The 22,279-nt window shown below is 34.6% G+C and overlaps 1 protein-coding gene across 3 annotated transcripts in view; it reads right to left on the reverse strand.

Moving 5' to 3' along the window:
• Positions 1 to 22,279, reverse strand: part of LOC150093384 (serine/threonine-protein phosphatase 2A regulatory subunit B'' subunit beta-like) — a 284,810-nt gene that overhangs the window by 189,123 nt on the left and 73,408 nt on the right. The window contains exons 1-2 of one of the 3 annotated variants that reach the window (XM_090413284.1): positions 15,392 to 15,468; positions 12,474 to 12,587 (exon numbers count right to left, since the gene is read on the reverse strand). In XM_090413284.1, the coding sequence (XP_090269410.1) occupies positions 12,474 to 12,587; positions 15,392 to 15,460 (183 nt within the window). In that variant the 5' untranslated portion in view covers positions 15,461 to 15,468. Of the gene's footprint in view, positions 1 to 12,473; positions 14,742 to 15,391; positions 15,469 to 22,279 lie in introns of those variants that run through there. The other 2 variants (XM_090413283.1, XM_090413282.1) reach the window with 2 other exon arrangements.

The following is a 22,279-nucleotide window of genomic DNA, read 5'->3' on the forward strand; positions in this document are numbered from 1 at the left end:
AGGATACTCCTTCCCCAGGCATATGGTTGCGAAGCGCACAGCCACCAGGCTAATCGCGTGGACCTTAATTAGAAATATGACAAAATTAAAATGAATGACTTATGGATCTTTTTCCTCCTACCAAACACCTGTTTTGCTAGCCTAATCTAACCTTTTCTATTCTATCTAAGTGCTGATGACAACTATTTTTATTGTTTAAAAATGGCTGAGAATTGAACCTCTAAAATAAAACAAAATCATCAATGTTTTATACAGGCATATAGTTTATGAGATATGAAACGGTTCAACTGTTTATAAATCCAAATACACAGAAATACTAACAATAGTAACTTCATTTATAATAATTTTTATGATTTTGCCATTGATGCAGATAACAAAATCATTATAATAATACTTAGAACAGCAGCATTATCTGAATCTATCTCACTCGACATTAAACATGATTCAGATTTAACTGATATCGTGTCATAAATGGAAATCGTATCATTATAGAACGCAAAATGTCGTTAGTTTTTTTGGAATTTAAATTATATGATTCACTCTAATATCATTTAATCTATGAATTCAACTCACTTAAGATTTAATCACTCTTTTAGAGTGATTAAATCTTAAGTGAGTTGAATTCATAGAGATAACTTATATTATTAATCAATAAACAATTTATTGATCTCTTCGCTGATTAATTAAACTCACACATGAAACAACATGAAAAAATAATAAATTCTTTGTTTTATTGTAGCGTTCACGCAGCGCCTCTGGTGACCACGGAAAATGTATAATAACAAAACATCATAAAATGCTACTCTGTGACAGAAAGGAGACTCATATTTCGTTAAAAAAGGAAGCTAACATTTTAACACACACCGCGTGACACGACAAATTCCTTGATGCAACCGAAAGATGAACACGCTCTAAATAAAAACGTATTTCAACTTTCAGTTCTAGTTTATTTACAGAAATGTCAGCTATGATCATCTTAAAAATATCCGAGTTAGAACATTTATCTTTTTTGTTTCCTGCAACAGAAACAAAACTGATGAATGTTATTTTAGCTAGGAAAGGGGGAATAAAAGGTTAAGGACCTAAAAGTCGGTCGAAGTCAAGATCTTATTTCCAGAAGCATTCTAGAAGTCAAAAATGTTAAAGAAAACACAAGAAAAACATAGCAGGGAGTAAACGGTAGTTCAGAGTAGCACACAGGAATGTGTGTGTGTGTGGGGGGATTTGTTTCCAAAGGAAAGGACTTAAAAACAGTGCATATTTGGCACTGTTTTTAAATTCCACACAGATTCCTATAAAATATGTTTTACATAAAATTTACAAATGGATTCGCACGGCGGGGAGTTTATTATTAGTGTGACAGCTTTGTTATTGCAGCCTGGGGACACTACTTTAGGTTCACCATCTATACATACGAACTCTTATTTAACGAACGCTCCTTCCTTCATGTTAATAATTACTAGAGGATTTTATTTGCAGACAAATTTGTATTTAACATGTAGAGAACTTTAAGCTGAAATAAATGGCATTGCAAAAAGTGTTAATATTTTATTTATAATACTGTATTTAATAAATTAATCGAATATAATATTTAATTGAATTGATTTTTTTTTTTTTTTTTTTTTTACATAAGGTGTTTATGTCGTAAGCTGCGCATGAAATTCAGCAACAAATACTGTTTAATATATAAGGGACCAATCTGCACCAGGTTCTAAAACCTGATATGTGGGACTGATATATTTTCTCTAAGGCCTTTTTTTATTCACAATGAAGCAAGCAGAACTCTTTTAGCCTAATTTATTTAGCTGGTCTCCATCTTTAGTCGTCGGTTAACTGGGTTCATGGCTACCGATGAAGGCCTTCAAGACGACAGCATGACAGACAACTGATGCCAACTTATGATCCTAAAACCTAATTGATATTAATCTGGAACAGCGTTCTATAGCTAAAGTGGTAAATATTCGAGTTTCCTGGGAGGTGAACCCATACTTGCCTTCGAAGGTGGGTAAAAAAAAAGTTCCTTTACATTGGTGTCTAGAATGAAACTTTTAACAGCCTAGCATTGCTGAATATCAATCCAAAAAAAAAAAAATGTTTGTTTAAATCTAATGTCACTTTGTTGTACGTGCATCAGATAAAAGAAACTATCTACACTAAGTACATCTCTTGTACTTTATTTAATTGCATATGTTATTGAAATTATATTTTCCTTAGAACTCAAATATTTTGCAGTCAGTTATGACAATTTAGCAGAGATAGCAACTTTTAAGACAGTGATGAATAAGTGCAGAGCAAGTTTGGTGTACTGACATTTCATTATTCAGGCTTAAGGAGATTATGATGATCCAACCCTCCCATCCCCGCACACAGAGAGAGACTATATATCTGAAAAAAAAAAAAAAAAAAAAAAAAAAAAAAAAAAAAAAAAAAAAAACGCACAGCAAGTTTGGATAGTATGGGCTCTAATAAGACTATTAGAGTCTATTCTGCAAATTCCTCTCTCTCTCCTGCTAGATCTACCGCCTACGCTCTTTTTACACTTCCATAGTGTAGTCGGTAGATCTAGCTCATCCATCTTTCGGTTCGAAAGAGCCGGGTTTTAATCCAGTCTACAGAGCCAGCAACTTTTTCACAGGCTTTTTAAGTTAGACGGCCTCATCCAAAGGTGGCAGGGTTATTCTCCACGGAACTGTGATTTTTCAACAGACAAACCGGCCAGAACAACAATGGAATTCAAGATATAATACACTGGACTCCAAGGCTTAGTTGCTTCAGCCGCAGTTCAAAACAAAACAACCCAAGCCAAGCAAAATTTCTAACAATTTCTTTATAACTGTCAATTATATATATATATACACACACACACACACACAAGTAAAAAGTAAAATTTGTAAGAGCTGTAGAATAGTGGAAAAACAAATAAAAAAAATATAGATCATATTTATCATTCAGATTGAAAAGTTCACGCTTCATAAATAAAATTATTTATTTATAAATTGTGTGACCTCCAGCCATGAAAGATTACAAACCTACAGTACATTAGTACTGTGGGAGAGGGCTAAACTTTCTTTGATTTTTCTTTCTTTTTTTTTTTTTTTTGTATAGACTACAAACTCTAGTCTAGGCTAAAGATGAAACTTTTTCCAGCAAAGGCCTCCAAGTAAGCGAGGTTCATTTCCCACCTGAACACAACAAAACATTTATACAAAACCAAGGCGGAATTCGAACCCGTCGCCCACTGGTTTGATAGCGGATAGGTACCACTGTGCCAACCAGGGCAGCAATTAGTAGTAATGAAGAATGACCTCAGTATGTGATAAGCCTCTATATATCAGCAAAAGAGCATGAAACTTAATAAACTTTAAGTTACCTTCGTACCCAAGTTGGGAAATTAATGATTGATGCTGCGTACTTTCAAACATAAACTCGCAGAACCTTGTGCAAGCAAGAAAGATACTGTGTTTGAAAACTATCACCCTACTGTTCCAACTAAAATTCGTCTAACACTGCAGTGAAACTTTTTTTTTTTTTTTTTTTTGTAGAAATAGAGTATACTATAGCACTATATTGGCGAACCTGCTACTGTTTGCATCTTACTTATTTCTTAGAATATTTATTTATGCTTATGGCTACATGAAACAGGTAAGTGAAGAGTACAATCACAATTTCTAGCAACAAATGATGTAAAATCTTAACATATAAAAGTTCATTACATAAAAGGCACAACCAACTTTCTAAGTCTTTCCTTTTTTTTTTTTTTTTTTTTTTTTTTTTTTTTTTTTTTAAATAAAGCAAAAGTAACTTGCCATAATCAAGCCAGGGGCATTTATCGTCCTACTGTAACAAGTATGACAAGGCTGCATGTTCTCACAACACTTCGCAACATAAATGTAGCTGTATCCTAGGTTTAATTAGAAAGCACATTACATCATCTTCTAACATGAGGAGGAGTTCTGTTGATACCATGACGAGGACTATGAATATGATAATATTTATCCAATCAACAGAACAGAGAATAGTATTTCAACAATAACTTTTTTTTCTGCGTGACTTATTAATTTATTGAATGTATTATTTAGTTGGATGTATTATTAAAAAACAAATTCGGATGTTCCCCCCCAGCTTAGTGGATAGCGTGTTCATTTTACAAACAGACGGAAAGTTTGAATCTAATGTGGTATACGAATATTTGCGCAAGTCTTTATAGGTCGTGGATGATTTTCATCTCCAGATGAGACTACCACTTTGTTTATTAAGACGTACAGTGAAGTGTACTAGTCGCTTTAAAGTTTAATGAATGTAGATACTGTTACAGATAAAAAAAAAAAAGTGATATTTAATGAAACAAGGTTAACAGTTTTAAAAACCATTTTCAAAACGAACACAAAGTTTAATACGAATATTTGGCAGACGAAATTAAGTTGATTTTCTCCATTCTGAGGCTGAAATTGAATGAATTACGGTAGATAATGCGCATGACTGGATAGTTACATTTCTTTATAAAATTAATCTATTCTGTTATAATTGTGCTCGAAGATTATGACCGGATAACGAGCAATAAATGGTTCCATTAAACTAAATCTCTCTCAGCGCATTTAATTACTGATATATCTAATTAAATATGAGCAGCACAAGATCATGGAAAATTATATGGAACTTCCTAGGGGACAAAAATCACGTGACGATGTAGAAAAATTATCATAACGTTTTATTATTCTGTCAAGATAAAAATCCTGATATTGAAGAATCGGGTCAATTTTTTCACATGTTGCTGCTGACCATGACCACATGCATTAAACGTTGACTTCGATCTGTGAAGTTCCAGTTTCCTGTAGTCGATGTGGGGCAGACGACTACGTGAATTTTTTTGAAAGAAAATTATACAGCGCATCAAACTGATATTTATTAGGCCGCATAAAGTCCTTTCTGATTTTTATTTTTTTTTTTAGTTTTCTGAGACCTGATTGCTAATTGTAAAGTAGACAAAATCAAGAGTAATAACTGTCCTATATTCATCTGGATGAAGTTCTTTAACCTGATTTAAATGCTCTTAAAATATTTATGCGTTAAAAAAAAAAAAGGAAATTACAGGTAACATATTTATCACTTCCATAAAATTTTAAAATGTGCAAATCTTTCTTCAAATCGGATAGCAAAATTTATGCTTATATAGGAAACGATCGTAAAGATAAATATGATTGGATGACGCAAGTACATAAATATATAGATAATAAGAAAGAATTATTACAGACTATTCTTTAACAAACTGAACAGAGTCAAAAAGATAATAAGCTTAAGAATTACCGTTCAATTAAGTTTTCAATTTCATATTCTGAAAATGCACAAGATTGCAAGCATTTGCACAAATAAACTTACTTTTCTAAACTTATTCTGGCAGTAAACACAAACAATTTTACTTCTAGAAAGAGTTAAAAAAAAAAAAAAAACTTAAAGCATTAACGTGTCTGTGCAAGTAATCCACTATTTAAACAAGTCCGGTGTGATCATCATCCCATTTAGCTTGAAAGAGCGCCCAGAAACTTCAACTCTTTCTTGACTTGTTTTGACTCCAAATCTAGCAAACTGCCAAGCTATGTCATGCCAGTTAGAGTTGAACTATTTTGTCTAGCAGCATATCCGGCAGTTAATGAATCATTTTCACTTTTGAAAAACTGACTGCTAGTCTCCACGAAGAAGAAGAAAAAACGCCCTGACCTACTGCATTAAAAACACCCTTTTTTACTACTACAAGACAAGCGTTGTATGGGACAGAACAGCGGTCACCTCACGTGAGTTTGGAGCAAAAAATGTAGCAAGTTAAGCAATTTATATGGTAGCCAGTGATTTAAAAGACCACTAAGCATGCGTAAAATCATTAACAGGAATATAGAAACATCTAAAAATTAAAGCTCCTGATATAATTGAAAACGGTAAATTGTGGAAAAAGATATAACAAGAATAAATTGAACTCAACACGTCAGATTTTACAATTATAGCTAGAAGGCCAGCACTGAAATTAGTTCACTATTTTACACATCGATAATAATTATCATATGAGTTGGGTGCTTCTCATTGAGCCTTCAAGAAGTGATTAAAAACTGTTTACATCGCCAGCTAAATAAACCTTACCTAAGTAGAAATAATTTACATAACGACTGTACTATACTATATTAGTAGACTTATAAAATCTCGTAAATTTATTGCACTTTCCACGGATATTTGAGAGAATAGTTTTGTTGATTGAAAGTTTAGAATAAGTTCACACAGTGGCTTACCAAACGAGTCCATGCTTAGTACTCCTTTTATACAGTTTTCGCAATGCTACTTGTTGATACTATTTTGGCTTGATGTCCCCCCCCCCCCTCACTACCACCATTGGAAGAGAGCGATTCGTTGCACAGGTAGAGCTGCTTCATTTAATGACATTTCTTTGTTATTAAAGTTGCACGTTAATAAAACAATAAGTAAAAACTCTAATAACAGATTTATCATCATTCCGATATTGAATTTCAGGAGTAAAATAATTTCTTACTTTATAAATTGAAATTTTTTATAACAGACTGACAGCTAAGTTGGATAAAGGGAATGATAATACACAATGATACTGCTGGATTTTGCAAAAGCATTTGGCAGCATACTACATGGCACTGTTACGTGGGAAAAATGGGAATAGATATGACACTGGTTATTAGGATACGAGGATGGATGATGATATCAAAAAGTGGTATATAGAGGAGCAGATTCCAGGAGAAAGCAGGTGTGCTAGGACCACTGTTGTTTAATTTGTACGTATATAATATAAGAAATAGGACTCCGTGGCAGTGCCCATATAATAATAATATGCATGTTTTGCTCTGAGTTGCTTTTGTGCGTGTTCTTCGTTACCGATGAAACACAATGCTTACGACTCTCTTGGCTTAATGACGTGATTTAGTTCAATATTAAATACTTGGTCTCTAGAGCAGGGTTTCCGGATTATGTAAAAAATACGAAACAGATAAAAAAATCCTTAGCCAACTAATGTTAATTAATGCGATACAGGCCCTTTTGTGGGCGGGAATCCCATAAAAACTAAATTATTTAAACAATTTAACATAATTATTATCCACGTTGTGATTTTTATTTAATTGGATTATTCCCGAAGAGACCGAGCACTTAATTATAATACGTAAATTGCAGGGGGATGGGGAAACGTCAGCTGCATATTGTAGCTAACTGTACTTCAATGTATCATGAAGTAGACTACCATTGACCGGTGATAAATGAACCCCCCCCCCCAACTCCAACACACACCTCTTTTTAAAACAAAGCAAACCGCTTACACAGTTGTTATAGGCTGCTCCGCTCTGTTTAAAAACAATTAAAAATTAAACAAAACGAATGCTTTTTTTTTTTTTTTTTGGCAAAAATATTTCGACAGGTAACTCATATTGGTACTCTTTTATTATTTGATATTTAACGAAAACTGATAAAAATAATTTTTTTGTTAGGGAAATATTATTTTGACAGAGTGCACTGTCATTTTTGAGAGATATATTCACTGCACATGTTCACTCTTGTGATTTTTAAATTTAAATTCATAATAATTTCCTTTACTACCAGGTTATGCAAGATTTCGGGGATATCTGTAATGGTCGTATTAATTCATCAGGATTGAGGGCAACAGACGTATTTCCATATCATGCAGAGACGAGTCCCCCCCCCCCCCCCAGATTCTTACCGGAAATTCCACAACTCATGTGGAGCCATCGCTGGCTCTCAATGAGGAAAATACGCAACCAACTGCTGTTCTAGTGGCTTCTGCAGAAATGTCAGAAGCATTTTTTATTTCACCGCTTATTTTTAGATCAAATCAGTCCAATTCCTGACATACATTAGCATTAAGAATACTGTTAAAATGAAAGCAAAATGCTGGAATATTAACTTCACAAGAAAAATGTTCACATCGTTAAGAAAAACTTGAAAGATTTTTCAAATTTATTTGTAAGCACGAAAGTCAAGTTTGGAAATCAGCCAGATAAGAATAAAAGTAACCAAAGTCATTCAATTACAATTAATCGTAATTATTAATTGCAATTTTATATGGTTGATTATAGAGATGAAACCTTTTAAATAAAGTCTAGTTAGCAACCAAAGAAGTTTGTTTTAATACAACATACTCAACGTGCTACAACTCAGAACAGACGATACCCTTTGGGTGGAAAAACTTGTGGCTCGAGTCCCATCTAGGGGGCGAAGAACCTTTATAAGGGCTTTTCAACTGAAGATGAGTTAGCTGATCTCATTGGGAGGTGGAAAGGTTTTTCATCCCGCTAAACAAGAAAACTAAATTGAAGAAAATGAATGCTCAATTTGCAGACATAATATAATACATATACACTCTTACAGCTTTGCTGTTTTCCGATTCTATATAACTACAACCAGTGCTTAAAAAGTTATTAATCACGGGTTTTGTCAATATATATCCCGGAGATATATATTGACAAAATCACTTCTGGAATCAATAAATATACTTCCCTAAATGCCACAGGTTCACCCACTTCGAAGTCTGCAAATTGCATTCTTCGTACACAAAAAGTCGACAAATATATATGTGCAATATATCCCTTTTTCGTTAGGAATACTAAAAAAAGTAAAAAAAAAACGCCTTTTAACATATTGTTAAAAAGATATATAATAAGCAGTTTTCTTGCTTAATAGCCACGTCCAATGAACAACGGTTAAGTTTGGAACATTATTCAAAGTCAGTAGCCATCACAGAACAAAATTTAATAGAAACTTTGTTAAAGTCAAGACAGTCCTAAGCAAACATGTATTAGTAAAAATATACAAAATATAATATGAAATGATGCGAGATTAAGATTCATTGATTTTGCCACGAATTTGTCGTAAACCATCATAAATAATACACTGCACATATATACTGTAGTTAAAAAAGGACTTTAAAAAATGTATGGATAATGCAACTTTTAAATGGTGTATTACATTAACTTCGTAATAAAAATAATATATATATATATATATATATATATATAGTCATTATATGTATTAAAAAAACTTTCAAAGTAAAACTACCATTAAGAAGAACAACTACTTAAAAATTCAGACGTATTCGTTGCGATCATTATCGGTCATATTTGCACATCAAAGGAATCAATGGCTAACCATATTCTTCCTCGTGATTCATCAAGAATGGCTGACATCGGTTAACAGAAAACATTACAGGAACCGGAATATTTTGAACACTGTCTATCCTACCAGAAAAAAAAAAAAAATATATGGCACAGCCAGAGGACGTATTTTAATTTACTAATAAAGCCACGGCTATGAGCCCAGAGTATGTAAATTGCGTGCGTTCATTTGGTAGGTTTCCCTGTTTTTGTACAATGTAATAAACTTCGATAAACACGCTTCGTAATTTTTTGCTGTATATGATGGCATCAAACCCTGGATAGCATTTTAAGCTGCATTTCATTTACTATTAATCCATTTGGCACGCGATCAAGTGGCTAATATAAGCTTCGTTGGGGGGGGGTTCAATTAGAAGTACGTTACAGTTCACCCAAAAAACATTATTACAATATCAAAGTTCAGCACCTACAATACTTATGTCATGCAACGGTTATTAAGTATTGATTGCGTTCTTAGATAGTCAACGTACACATGCCAATTAACGGATCTCTTGGATATAACGAGAAACGATAAGAAATTATGAGGTAGGACCCCCCCCCCCCCGTCATCTGATAGCAGTGAAGTGCGTCTATGGCTAAGTGAAACTTTTCACTTATGTAATGTGTAAACACAATTCAAGTTACGTAGTGGAATGGGAAATATGAGGTTTTTTAAGTGTGAAACAATGATAAGCAGCAGAATCCAACGAGATGTATGAAATAAAAGCAACATAACTAGTGATTAAAAAAAATATCAGTTGTTAAACTACAGAATTACAATACATGTCATTTATTTATTTCAACAAGCATGGAAAACGAATACGTCTAAATAACTTAAAAGTTGTCGTGAGTTTCTCATCGGATGGTATAGTACAGTCGCCACCTTGATTATTAGAAACCCAGATCGCATAAACCGTATATTCTAATCCTCTAGTAGTCTAAGATGGAGAGAGATTACTTTCCCAAATAATGTGTTATGGGGGAGGTGACTATTATTTAACAATGCCGAAGAAAATGGGGATATCTCTAGCGTCGAAAGTTGAGCATCAAGAAGCTGTTAAGAATGTGTCATTCCCCAAGAGAAAAATACTTTAGAAATATATTTCTGATTATTTCTTCTTTATTATCGATCTCATACATGCGAAGCATAAAAACCTATCTATAATACACTAGAGCCAAATGTGGCGTGCGTCTGGGAGATGAGAAAGAAGAAATCTATTGACATTTTTCTTGAAGAGTTGGAGATGTTGTTGGGAAACACTTCATGATTAAGGCTGTTCCGGAGGTTCGGTGTGTTTACAGTTGGACTGAAAAGGGATGTTGGACGACAACTGTTGTTTTAAGACTCAGAAGGGGAAGTATGATATTGCTAATCCAATGGTGCAGTGACCATGGAAGCACTCGTAGGAAAAACAAAGAGATGAAACGGTGCGATCGTGACTTAGGGGTTGAAGTGCGTGTGTAAGGGAGGATCATCTCTTAAATGAATTGCTCTCCTCTGGACAGCGTGGAAAATTTTTTGGCAGATTTTTTGGGATGGGCGGATTTGAGATTTGACGGAATTAGTAACTACGTGGGTGAAAAGAATGCTTAGTTTTTTAAAGACCCGAGGAAACTATTGATATGATGTGCATATGCGAGGAGGGGCAACAGATAAATGCCGGTCAAGAAGCAATCTGATCCAGTATGGTGATTAATGGATTAATAAGAGTAAAGGTAGGTGAACTGACACCCCTTTTGAGAAAGAAAAGGTACTGCGCTTTGGTGGTGCTGAAGGATGGTAATGGAAATCGGTGTTTAAGGCACTAGTTGCAGATGATGTTGAGGCCGGGAATGTCTGAGCACTGCATGGTTTGTCAAATAAATAGGACGAATGAAGTGTACTATCATCAGCATTGCTGTGGATAGGATAAGGGGGTGAGTAAGAGTAGGTCATTTATGTATAAGAGAAAGAGGACATGTGACAGACCCAAAGCACTCCTGTAGAGAATTCGAAGAAAGAGAGCAATCCGCCATGGCATGCAGTGAATATCAAGAGAGAAAGGTGATTATCCGATTACAGAAGATTGCAGGTAGACAGAAGGATGGCAATTTAATTAACTGTGCAGGCCGCTATGCCTGATGATCAAATGGTCTGGAAATGTCAAGCGCGACAAGGTTTCAACAAACCCTTTCAATGCCACGTGTCCAGTGTGCAGGCAAAGAGGACGGCCAAAGATCATTTTTAAACAGAATGCCATTTTCTAATATACAGATTTTTTTTTAAAGGTATTCTTTTTAACTAACTTTCTCCCATTACACATCGTTGGACTTTGATATCATGAAACACATATACAGACACACACATAGCCACAGGATAAACAAAGTTCCCTGGCCGCAGTTCATTTCACTTATTTAAATAGTTGGGTCTCTCTCTCTAAGCAAATTTTCAGAGATGATTCGTTTTTCATCCATTCAGTTCGCTGCGATCCTTTCTACAGCAGTTTATAAAACGTTTTTCCGTAGTAAAATAACATCAAATACACTATTATAATGAATTCATAACTTATGAATACACCGAAAATTGATGACATATAGAAGAGTGTATATCCCACTTATGCGCTTTTGAGTCATTGCAAACACCGTAAAATAGGTCACGACTGTTTCTCCATGTTTGAAACAGCGAAAAATATGATCAGCTAGATTATTAGAGATAAAAAGGAAATAAGTAAACAAAAATAGTTTATCAATATTATTTTCTTATAAACGATGTTTTTATTTTTTATTTTATATTATAAATTATTATTATAAGGTGAGCTTTATTGTTTGCGGTTCTAGACATAGCGGTTTTTTTTTTTTGTTTCACCCCCGGCTTGAAAATTATTTATATTTATTCGTGAACGTGTGGCGATAGCACACCATTACGAACTCTCCTTTCGCCATGCACTGTCTGCTGAACTGATGACCAAGATTAATATCGTTTTTTGGCATTATTCCAAGGTCAGACCTGGTTCTTATCACCTTGGTGGGCTAATCGAGAATTTTTCTTTTTAATCTGAATATTTATATTTGTTAGTAATATGCAAAATTCTAAACTGCCAAAGGTTAATATTCGAAGTAGTCTTTCATGTCTTTAGCAGTTTTGGGTACTTTGAAACGCCACATTCAAATAACGTCATGAAATCGTTTATAGCGTATTTTATAATCTTCCGCACGAATAAAACTGTCATCTTAAGTAATGCATATAATTAATCTAAAAATATTTTATATTACTACATGATAATAATTTAGCAGAACCAGAACAAATTCGAAACATTCACTTACCGTTTTTCTTGGCGGTACTTGCAAAGGCCGAATTTTGGAAGACGCAGAACGATCTTGATTCCAATCAGGACATTTTTCAAATGCCATTACACGCTCGGCCACAGTCCTTATTGGCTGAAAAGAAAGATGAGAATCGGATGAGAAAAACGACGAAGGCCTTTTGTGGACATGCTTTGGTGGTACAAAAGCTAATTCAGGATGAGGAAGGGAGGGAAGCAACTCATGAAGATATCCATGAGATGAAGGAGTAGTTTTATGTTCGTATCCATAGTTATCTTCAGAGGAAAATGGATGTAGCATCGCAATATCCTCCACGGGAAAGCTTTTCGAATGCTTAGAGTAATGCGAGTTTTGGTAGACTGCATCTGGACGAAGGCCATTCTTCAGATGGTATTTTTGGTGATCACTATGGTTAAAAGTTCTCATCTCTGTGGTATCCTCTGACTCTCTCAGGCAAGCGATGATGTCATTGACAACTGTTTTCAACTTATTACTCACTTCTTTGGAAGATTCGTCCATTATATCGTCTTCAATAAGATATTCTGGTAGATTTTTCAAGGTGTCACCGATATTGGGATGACCCTTGCTGCTTCGTGATGGATTTCGAGTGACTTCAGATTCGCGAGATGCTTTGGAAATTCCCTTGATCAGATCAGTGTCGCCATAGGGTCGTTCGTTGCTATTGCTACGATGCATACTGCTGCTTCTTCGAGGTGGTTCCACAGGATTTAAGGTGAATACAGGCGATTGATCATAAGTAGGTAATTGGAAGTCAACATGATTTTCCAACGAACCCAACGTGGCATTGTTATTGAAAACAGAATAACAATGATTACTTTTAGGGCTATCGAAACTTCTCTGAGAGTCTACTATTGAGAGGAGAGGTGTCTTTAGCGTCTCCGACAATGGCTGGAACGAAGGAGAATCAACAGCTTCGAATGAATTCAAAGTTATTCTTGAAGACTTGTTATTTTTGGACATTACTCCAAGTTTATCTTTTGGTGATTTTTCTGCATTTACTGGTACTTCATTTTGAATATACGGACTTTCTGAAGCAGCAGGCCATGAAATCAACTGATTTGAAAAGTCTGATTTACTGGAAGTTTCTTTAGTTCTGTTCGAAATGGAACGAGCGGGAGACCTCGTCGAAGTATCATTGCTCGGAGCCTTGTGCGTCTCACTACGCATAAAAGCCGACATAAAATTTCCCAGATGTTTCTCAAGGTCGGCAGCTAGCATTTCAACGGAATCTCGTTTGGAAGGCTCATGGGAATTAGATACTAGAACATCGGCAACGTTATACAGATGGGTAGACGGCTGTTTTCTTCGAATCACGGGAGAAAAATCGTCATCAATGTTAGTTAAGAAGCTATCGTGAACATTCGGTTTCGAATTGGCGATTTTCGGGGCCATTGCCCTGATTGGTGGTATAGACTGCGTTTGCTCTTTACAGAGAGAAGGGGAGGGCACCAAATCTCCAGAGGGAAGGATTGAAAAGGACGGCAATTTCAACAGAGGTGAACATAATCCATGATGAATGGCACGACATTCCTCACTGGACAGCAGAGTTGGATCTGGACAACAAGGTTCATGCTCGGTAGAATGCACACTTCGGCTCTTGGACAAATCCACAAGAACACTCCGAAATACTGTCACAGAAGTGACTAAGTAATGACAGCTCACATGTTGGATCATCATGATAATAATGTATTTTAGGTATTCAATTTATTATCCGAATAGCACTAAGATTATAAGTACTGGAAAAATCCACAACTTCAAAGGTATCGTTATCCGTAGTTCCATATTCACAGAGAAAATAACACTGTTAAAAGAAAAGCTTCAAAAAAAGGTGGTCGTTTCTTATCAGTTTTACTCCGATGTTAAAAATTACATTTCTGTTAAGAGAATGACGCACTTCTGGGATCCTGGTTTAAAACATCTTTGCCAGAGTTAGACGAGTAACACACAGGTGCCAACATTAACCCTTACCGGTACTCCCATGTTGAACACACACATAAAATGCTTGCGGCAAGTCAACACGTGGAGCTCTTGAAACGTTCGAAGCGCCTGAGCAAATGGCAGTTGCTTCAAGTAACGGGGTCGGCCGGCTTACGGCGAACCGACTGCGTCTCCGTACACGGAAAGCTGAATAAAACTACCAGTCCCAAAAAAGTTCACGTAGTGAGAACAACTGAAGCGCTGAAGTATGAACTTAACGCGGTCCGAACTTTGGCGACACTACCAAGAAGCAACGGCTGCCAGCGTTGGCTCGACGTGGGATGAGGTAGTGAAGTAAAGTGTTGGCGGGGTCGTACTCTGCCGCTATCGACCGCGTGAAGCAGCCAAATAAGGACAAACTGGTAGGCGTGTAGGGGTGGGTTAGGCCGATTGGCGCTGGCCCAATATCGATGAGTAAAATATTTTCACAATGCCATTTATGTTTACAAAACACACCAAATGTTCATTACTAAAATTCTGTGCAAACAGCGTACGGATTGCGGGAACCTTTCTTTGATTATTTTAAATCCGATGTAGAGTTGTCTCAGATGATGTCATTTAAAGCATGCCAAAATGTCGTGGGCCTCCTCGATGCGAGCGACCGGTGAAAGGCAAGGCTTTCGAGGGAGGTGTAAAAAGTTGACCTCGGGTGAGTGATTTTCTCCATCTAGACAACGCGATTTCCTTTTTGACAGTCATCAAGACATATTAAACCTGAAACAGCACGAGGAAATGCAACGCACTAATAAAATTAAGTAAAAGGCCTTTGACACTTGCCGTAAGTTTCGTTACTAGTAATGCTAAAGTCAAAAGTTTTGTATTTTTTTTTAACGTATCCTAACATTTGGACATTCGAACAACAGTCAATGAATATGGGATGAAAATATTTAAAAAAACCTGAATCTCAACTTAGAACAAACCTGGAAAACGAGGTAGGTAGGAAGTATACCACATATACAGGTGCTCCAGTGATATCCAGTCTTGATCATGCCAACTGTCAAATATCTGTATGGTTTCGATCTCAGTGCAATCGTTGCTTGTAGATGCTCCGTCTTCTCAATTCTTTAGGATGAAAAACGTAGGAATAGGTTGATTATGGAAAAATCCGTAAGATACCGAAGGTCAAGTGTACATCTGGTGATTTTACAAGTACTTAGAGAGATCAAATTGATTTATATAAACATCTTAATTTGAAGGATTCTAAGCTTTTCATATACCGGATTTCCTATCATGTTTCTATTTAAAGATTTTCACACTTGCACGAAAGATATTTTTAAAAGTTGTCTGTGAAGATTAAAGCTGTTTGTCTAGACTTAGGGTGGAGTTCGAGAAGCTAATCGTAGTCGCATGCCTAGCAGCCTACTTTAATAGAATTCAACAATTCATTCCCCCCCCCTTTCGGTTTTGAAATAATGTATTTCAAAACGGAATATTTCAAAAAGAAAATGGGATTGCTATTTCTACAAATATCGCCGATTTAATCTTTTAATAGTTTAAAATTCGGACCACAGGCATGACGAATAATTTCTTTGTAAATTAGTTTATAAGCAACGTAAGTCTTCTATGGTTAGACAAAATCAATCAATCATTCTGGCAATTTCATTGTTATATCAAATGTTGGTACTCTAGTTATGCGCATGATCTATAAAACGAGGGTGCCCCAGGACTGTTCAATTTCAGATGCTGATTCCCTGAGTGTAAACAAAATGGAAATACCAAGACGGGTTAAATTCCCGACAAATGAGAAGATAGGGTCATTTCATGATTCTTGCTGCTAACTGCAGAGCTGGCTGACTGCCCACGTGTCATAGTCTAATTCTCGCAGACGTCTTCGGAGCTAGAAAAGTGTTCTGTTGTGTGTGTGTGAGTGGGTGTGTTATTGGGTTGACAGGGTTTTCAATGAAAAGATGCCGGCTAAGTTCCAAGCGACGAGTACGGCGGTATCCACTTCATTTACGGTTTTTATAACGTCATTAGTACTGCTCAACACAGGAGCTACTGTTGAGGAATACTTGATGGAAATGTCTCGATGACAGTATTGTCTCTAATCAAGTTTTTTTTTTTTTTTTTTTTTTTGTAACTAGGAAAATTTGAAACAAGCAACAACTAAATCCTGGAGTTCCTAAAACTGTTTGGATGGCGGCGAGGAAAAAATGTAAAATTTCTGTTAATTTAGCACCTGAAGTGACCAATATTTATAAACGTTTAATGAGATAGTGAAAATTTTCATGTAACAGTTGAAATGGATTTTCAAGGCCAGTTTTCCTAATTGTACGATGCAGTCTTGTTTGGAACAACCAATTAATCGGACCACACGTGTTGAAACATTCATCTCCGTGGGGATACATACCTTAATTTTTTGCCAAATGAGGTGCAGAGCCTTCGCGAGGACGTTTCCTTATTCACGCGACAGCGTTCATGTATTTCCATCATGCTGGAGCTCTAATGCATTCTTTTCAGACAGGTTTCTGACTATCTGAATACTGGACTAATCAAAGAAGTTCTTATTCTTTGACAACTATATCGCCCGACCTCAACCTTTAAGATTATTTATTAAGTCTGGAGTGGGGGGGAGGGTCACATTAAATAGTGTACGCGCAAAAAGGTTAACGATAGGTGTGCAATGCATTGGAGAATTTCACACGCCATAGAATATCTGTGCAATTACCAACCAGAGGGAACAAGCATTATTAAGATTCATGGAAAATGTATGTCCAAATAAAAGGTCGACGATTTGAGCATCTATTATAATAGCTTTACTCTTATACAAGTTCTAAAATGATACTGAAATTTGTAACTGTTAATTCTACAATAAATGCTCAACAACTTACTCCTTTTTTTTTTTATTTTATTCCCTTACAAACTGCTGGTTTGGTCGGATGAAGAGATAATGTGCCCCTTTTCAGCCGACATATATTCTTAAGTAGTTTGAAAAAGTTCCATGCTTGGTTTAGACCAGTGGTTCTTAACCTGGGCAGTAGCTTTCCCCCTGGGGCGGTATGAACGCTGAGGAGGACGATAAGCGTTATAATACTACTATGATAAAAGCAAAAAATTCCGTATTTAATCTAGCATCCCTATTTATATTGTATGTTTGGCAACACTGTTCAGAATATTGTATGCCTGGCAATACTGTTCAAATTTATTCGTTACTTATTTTTTAGAATTTTTATATTGAAAATTAAGTAATTGGGCTATTTTTTAGTCTGAATTTTCTACACTGAAAATAATTAAGTTGGGCTATTTTTAGCAGAATCCACTACTTTTATAAACTTTATCTGTTTTCCTAACGACTATCTGACAATCCTGGTTTGCAGTTTACATCTAGCCTGTGGTATCGTGTGGCACACTTCGCCCATTAAAATGAGTGAAAAAAGAAAGTGTCGTCAATATTCAAGTGAATAATAAAAATATGGAGTTATTCCGTCTAAAAACAATGAGCAGTTGCCAATGTGCTTAATATGTAAAAAAAAAAAAAAAAAAAAAAAAATACTAAACTTTCTCAAACGAAGCCGTCCAAGAATGATTGAGCATTTAAGAAAAAAGCATCCAAATAAAGCAAGAAAGGATGTGGAGTACTTTCGCGAATTAAAGACTAAATTTAAAAATCGTCCTGGACTTGAAGGATTGGTTGCAAAACAAAGTAATAAACAAGAAGGGACTTGTTGTGTCTTGCAAACTTTCAAAATTAATTGCTAAATGTGGAAAGCCACATACTATTGGCGACACTCACATCTTACCGGCTATAAATGAAGTTTTAGGTACGATGATTGGTCCAGGTAAAAGTAATATGACGTCGTCAATTCCTCTCAGCAATAGTTCAGTATTAACAAGAACTGACGAAATAGCCAAGGACATTAAAAAAAAAAAAAAAAAACTTTGGAATGATTTAAAAACCATAGTATTTCTTTGCAACTTGATGAGACGACTTCGTGACAACAACGAAGTTTTATTAATGGCCTACGTGCGTTATATAAATACTAATGAAGAAATGATCGAAGAGTTTCTATTTGCTGAACAACTGAAAACTGACACAAAAGGTTCTACAATTTTTATGATTGTTAGCGACTATTTTTTAATGCTAAAAACATTCCTCTCACAAATATTAGTAACTGATGGAGCACCAGATATGATTGGTTGTCACCATGGATTTATAGCACAATTAAAAAAAGCAGTTCCAAATATCTTAACAATTCACTGCATTCTTCATAGACAGCACTTAGCGGTGGACTACATAAGACTTTGGATGATGTTATTAAAGCAGTGAATAAAATAAAAGCCCAGTCATTGACAACTCGTATTTTTCAGGAACTTTGCCATGAAAATGAAGAGAATTGGAGCGTCTTTTGCTTCATTGAAGTTAGATGGCTCTCAAATGGAAACTGTCTGCGACGCTTGAATGATCTCTGATTTTTTTAGAACATATGTAATGTTCTAAAAAAAAAAAAAAAACGGGCTGACATCGCATATCTTCCGGATATTTTCACCAAATTAAATGAGGTTAACATCAAATTGCAGGAAAGCAACATGAATCTTATTAAAGCAAAGGGAATTATAAATGCTTTTATCAGCAAATTAACATTCTACAAGCAGGGCGTTGCAAGACGAGATTTTCTGTAGTTCCAAAGTCTACAAATAATAGATGATGATTTAATATTAGATACAGATTTGGATTGTTATTATTCCCCATCTTCTGACACTCAAAGAAGACTTGATGATTAGATTCAAAGACTTTGATGAGCTTAAAATACCCGACTGGGTCATAAATCCATTTCTTTCTGATGCCACTTTTGTTCATCCAAATTTGTGTGAAGAATTTATTGACTTAAAAAATGATTTTGAAGCTCAAGTACAGTTTCAACACTTGGGTATGAAAGATTCTACCCAAACACGCAAATGCAAGTATCTTCAGCTTTGGCAAGAAGTGAAAATTACTGCTCAATGCTTTTCCTTCTTCAAACTTGGTCGAAAAAGGATTCAGCATCGTGTTGCAATTGTTAGCTAAGCAGCGAAACAGATTTCAAATAGGGGAAAGAGGGGACTTGAGACTTCGTTTGTCGGACATTGAACCTGATATTGAAAAATTAGCTGCATCTCATTAGGCTCGGGATAGCCGTTAATGACTGGCTTATTAAATACAGTAAGTTTATATCTTTTTTGAGTAAAATTAATTTGTATCAAAGTCATTAATTTTTAATTAACTATCAGTTCAAATACGCTGATGGAAATTTAGGTTTGCCTAATAATATAATTATCTTATTGAGGTGCCAGGCCATACAAATAGTTGAAAGGAGATGCCAGGCAATAAAAAGGTTAGGAACCACTGATTTAGACAGTAGGATTTCCGGATTATCTAACAATTAACCTAATCACTGTACTAAATGTACTATAAGTTTATAACCCTTTTGTAGATGAAAGTCACATTAAAAAAAAAAAAAAAAAGATTTATCACCAGAAGTTAGAAATCGCACCCATGTTTTTTTTTTTTTTTTTGCTGCTGCTATGCATTTCCTGGGGCGCCCTGACAGACGCCACTAAGAGTGAACTACTGATAACACGTTTGTCAGTTCCCGCGGAGGTAACATTTTGTACTAAAGCAGCTTTCGGTGAGTACTTTGAATTTGGAAAATTCAAAAATGAAATTTTACCAAAATGAGTGCCTCACTCCAAATAACTTGAAAAAGATAATTATTTTCTAACACTGTGCATGGATTAAAAATACTTATAATACACCTTCTTTTATAATTTTAGACAATACTTAATTTGAAACGGAAAATTTTACATCAAGTATTGGGAACACACGTATAAAAAATATATTTATATCGACTAATTATACCGATTTTTATAATCTGCTACAAATATAATCTGCTACTAATATGATTTTTATAATCAGCTACAAAACATATATAATAAAATAAATAAAAATGATTACATAATTTTAGCAGGAGACTTAAATGCAAGAATTGGAAACACGAAAATTAATAATAATATAGGAATACATGGAGAACACACTCTAAACAGAAATGGTAAAAAATTGATTGACTTTGTAGTTTATAATAACCTAAAAATAATGAATTCCTTCTATAAACATCAAGACATACATAAATATACTTGGGCAGCAAGAGGATGGAAATCAATATTAGATTACTTCATATTAAATGAAAAGACATCAAAATTTTCTCTAGATGTTAGAGTTCACAGAGGATATGAAATAAGCAGTGACCACTTCCTTGTTAAAATAAAATTAAGATTACCACCTAAATGGCTACAAGTAACAAGAACAGAAAGAAAATTGAAACATTTGTTTATAAAACTAGACTAATGAATGACACAAATGTACAATGGCTATATGAACAAAGAATTAACCAATATCTAGATAAAATAAAACAAAATGAAGAAATAGAAATAGAATGGCTTAATATAAAAACGATACTAAATGCAGCAGCAAATGAAAGCTTAGGAAAGACCAAAATATTCAATAAAAGAAAAAAACTGAAGATCTGGGATTATACAATCAAAGAAATAATCAAAAAGAAAAAAGAAGCCTATCACAAATGGTTAAGCAGTAAGAGATTAGAAGATGAAATAGAATATAAAAGACTAAGAGCCATAGCTAAAAGAGAAGTCAGAAAAAGACAGAGAATCATGGAATAAATTTGTTTCATATTTAGAACATGATTTATATAAAATAAGTCCCAATGTATATAAGATTTTGAAACACTTAAATGCAGATACCAAAGAAAACATAAAATTAAACACTGAACTGAAATTAGAAGAATTTCTAAATTACTACACAGAACTGTGGACAGACAAATATTTTAAAAAAGACAAATGGCAAACAATTAACGAAAATGAAAAGGAAATAACTGAAGAAGAATTAGAAATCAGCCTGAAAGAAACAAGAAACGGAAAATCACCTGGAGAAGATAAGCTAGGTTCAGAACTATATAAATACGCAGGAACAAGATTCAAAGAAAGACTCTTATTATTTTTAAATAAAATTTACTCAACTGGTATCCCCCCCCCCCCCAATAGAATGGAAAAAAGCAATTGTGATTCCTATCTTTAAGAAAGGTAATAGAGATGACCCTAAAAACTATAGAGGTATCAGTATACTAAATTCCTGCTACAAAATGCAGAATCTTAAATAACAAACTAATGAAATATTCCAAAAACTTTATTCTAGAGGTACAGAATGGATTTAGAAAAGGACGATCATGTATAGACCCAGCCTTTTGCCTAAAATTAATAATAGAGAAAAGAAGAGAATATAATTTAGAAACACATATTGCATTTATTGACTTTGAAAAAGCATTTGACAAAGTTAAAAGAAACATAACATATTAAAAGAAAGACAAATGCCAAATAATATCCTAAAAGCTATCACAAGTATATCTGAAAATAATCAAATACAAATAAGATTAAATCACGAGCTATCATATACAAGAGAGATAAACCAAGGGGTCCGAAAGGGATGTCCCCTCTCAGCAAATCTTTTTAATATATACTTAAATGAAATAATAATAAAATGGAATAAAAATTTACATCAAGGAATTAAACTTTCTCCTACAGTTAACTTAAACACTCTCCTCTTTGCCGACGACCAAATAATAATTACAAATTCTGAAGATAACTTACAGAAAGTTATTTTAGATCTAAATGAGATATCCAAAGATTATGGTATGATAATATCAACAGAAAAATCAAAAACTATGGTCTTTAAAGGACAAGATCCAGCAAGAACTAAAATAGTAATAGATAACAAGATCTTAGAACAGGTGAATTCATTTAACTACCTAGGATGTATG

This window comes from Typopeltis vanoorti, chromosome 24 (assembly GCF_054136105.1).
Source record: "Typopeltis vanoorti isolate ZY-2024b chromosome 24, IOZ_Tvanoo_1.0, whole genome shotgun sequence".
Lineage (NCBI taxonomy): Eukaryota > Metazoa > Arthropoda > Arachnida > Uropygi > Thelyphonidae > Typopeltis > Typopeltis vanoorti.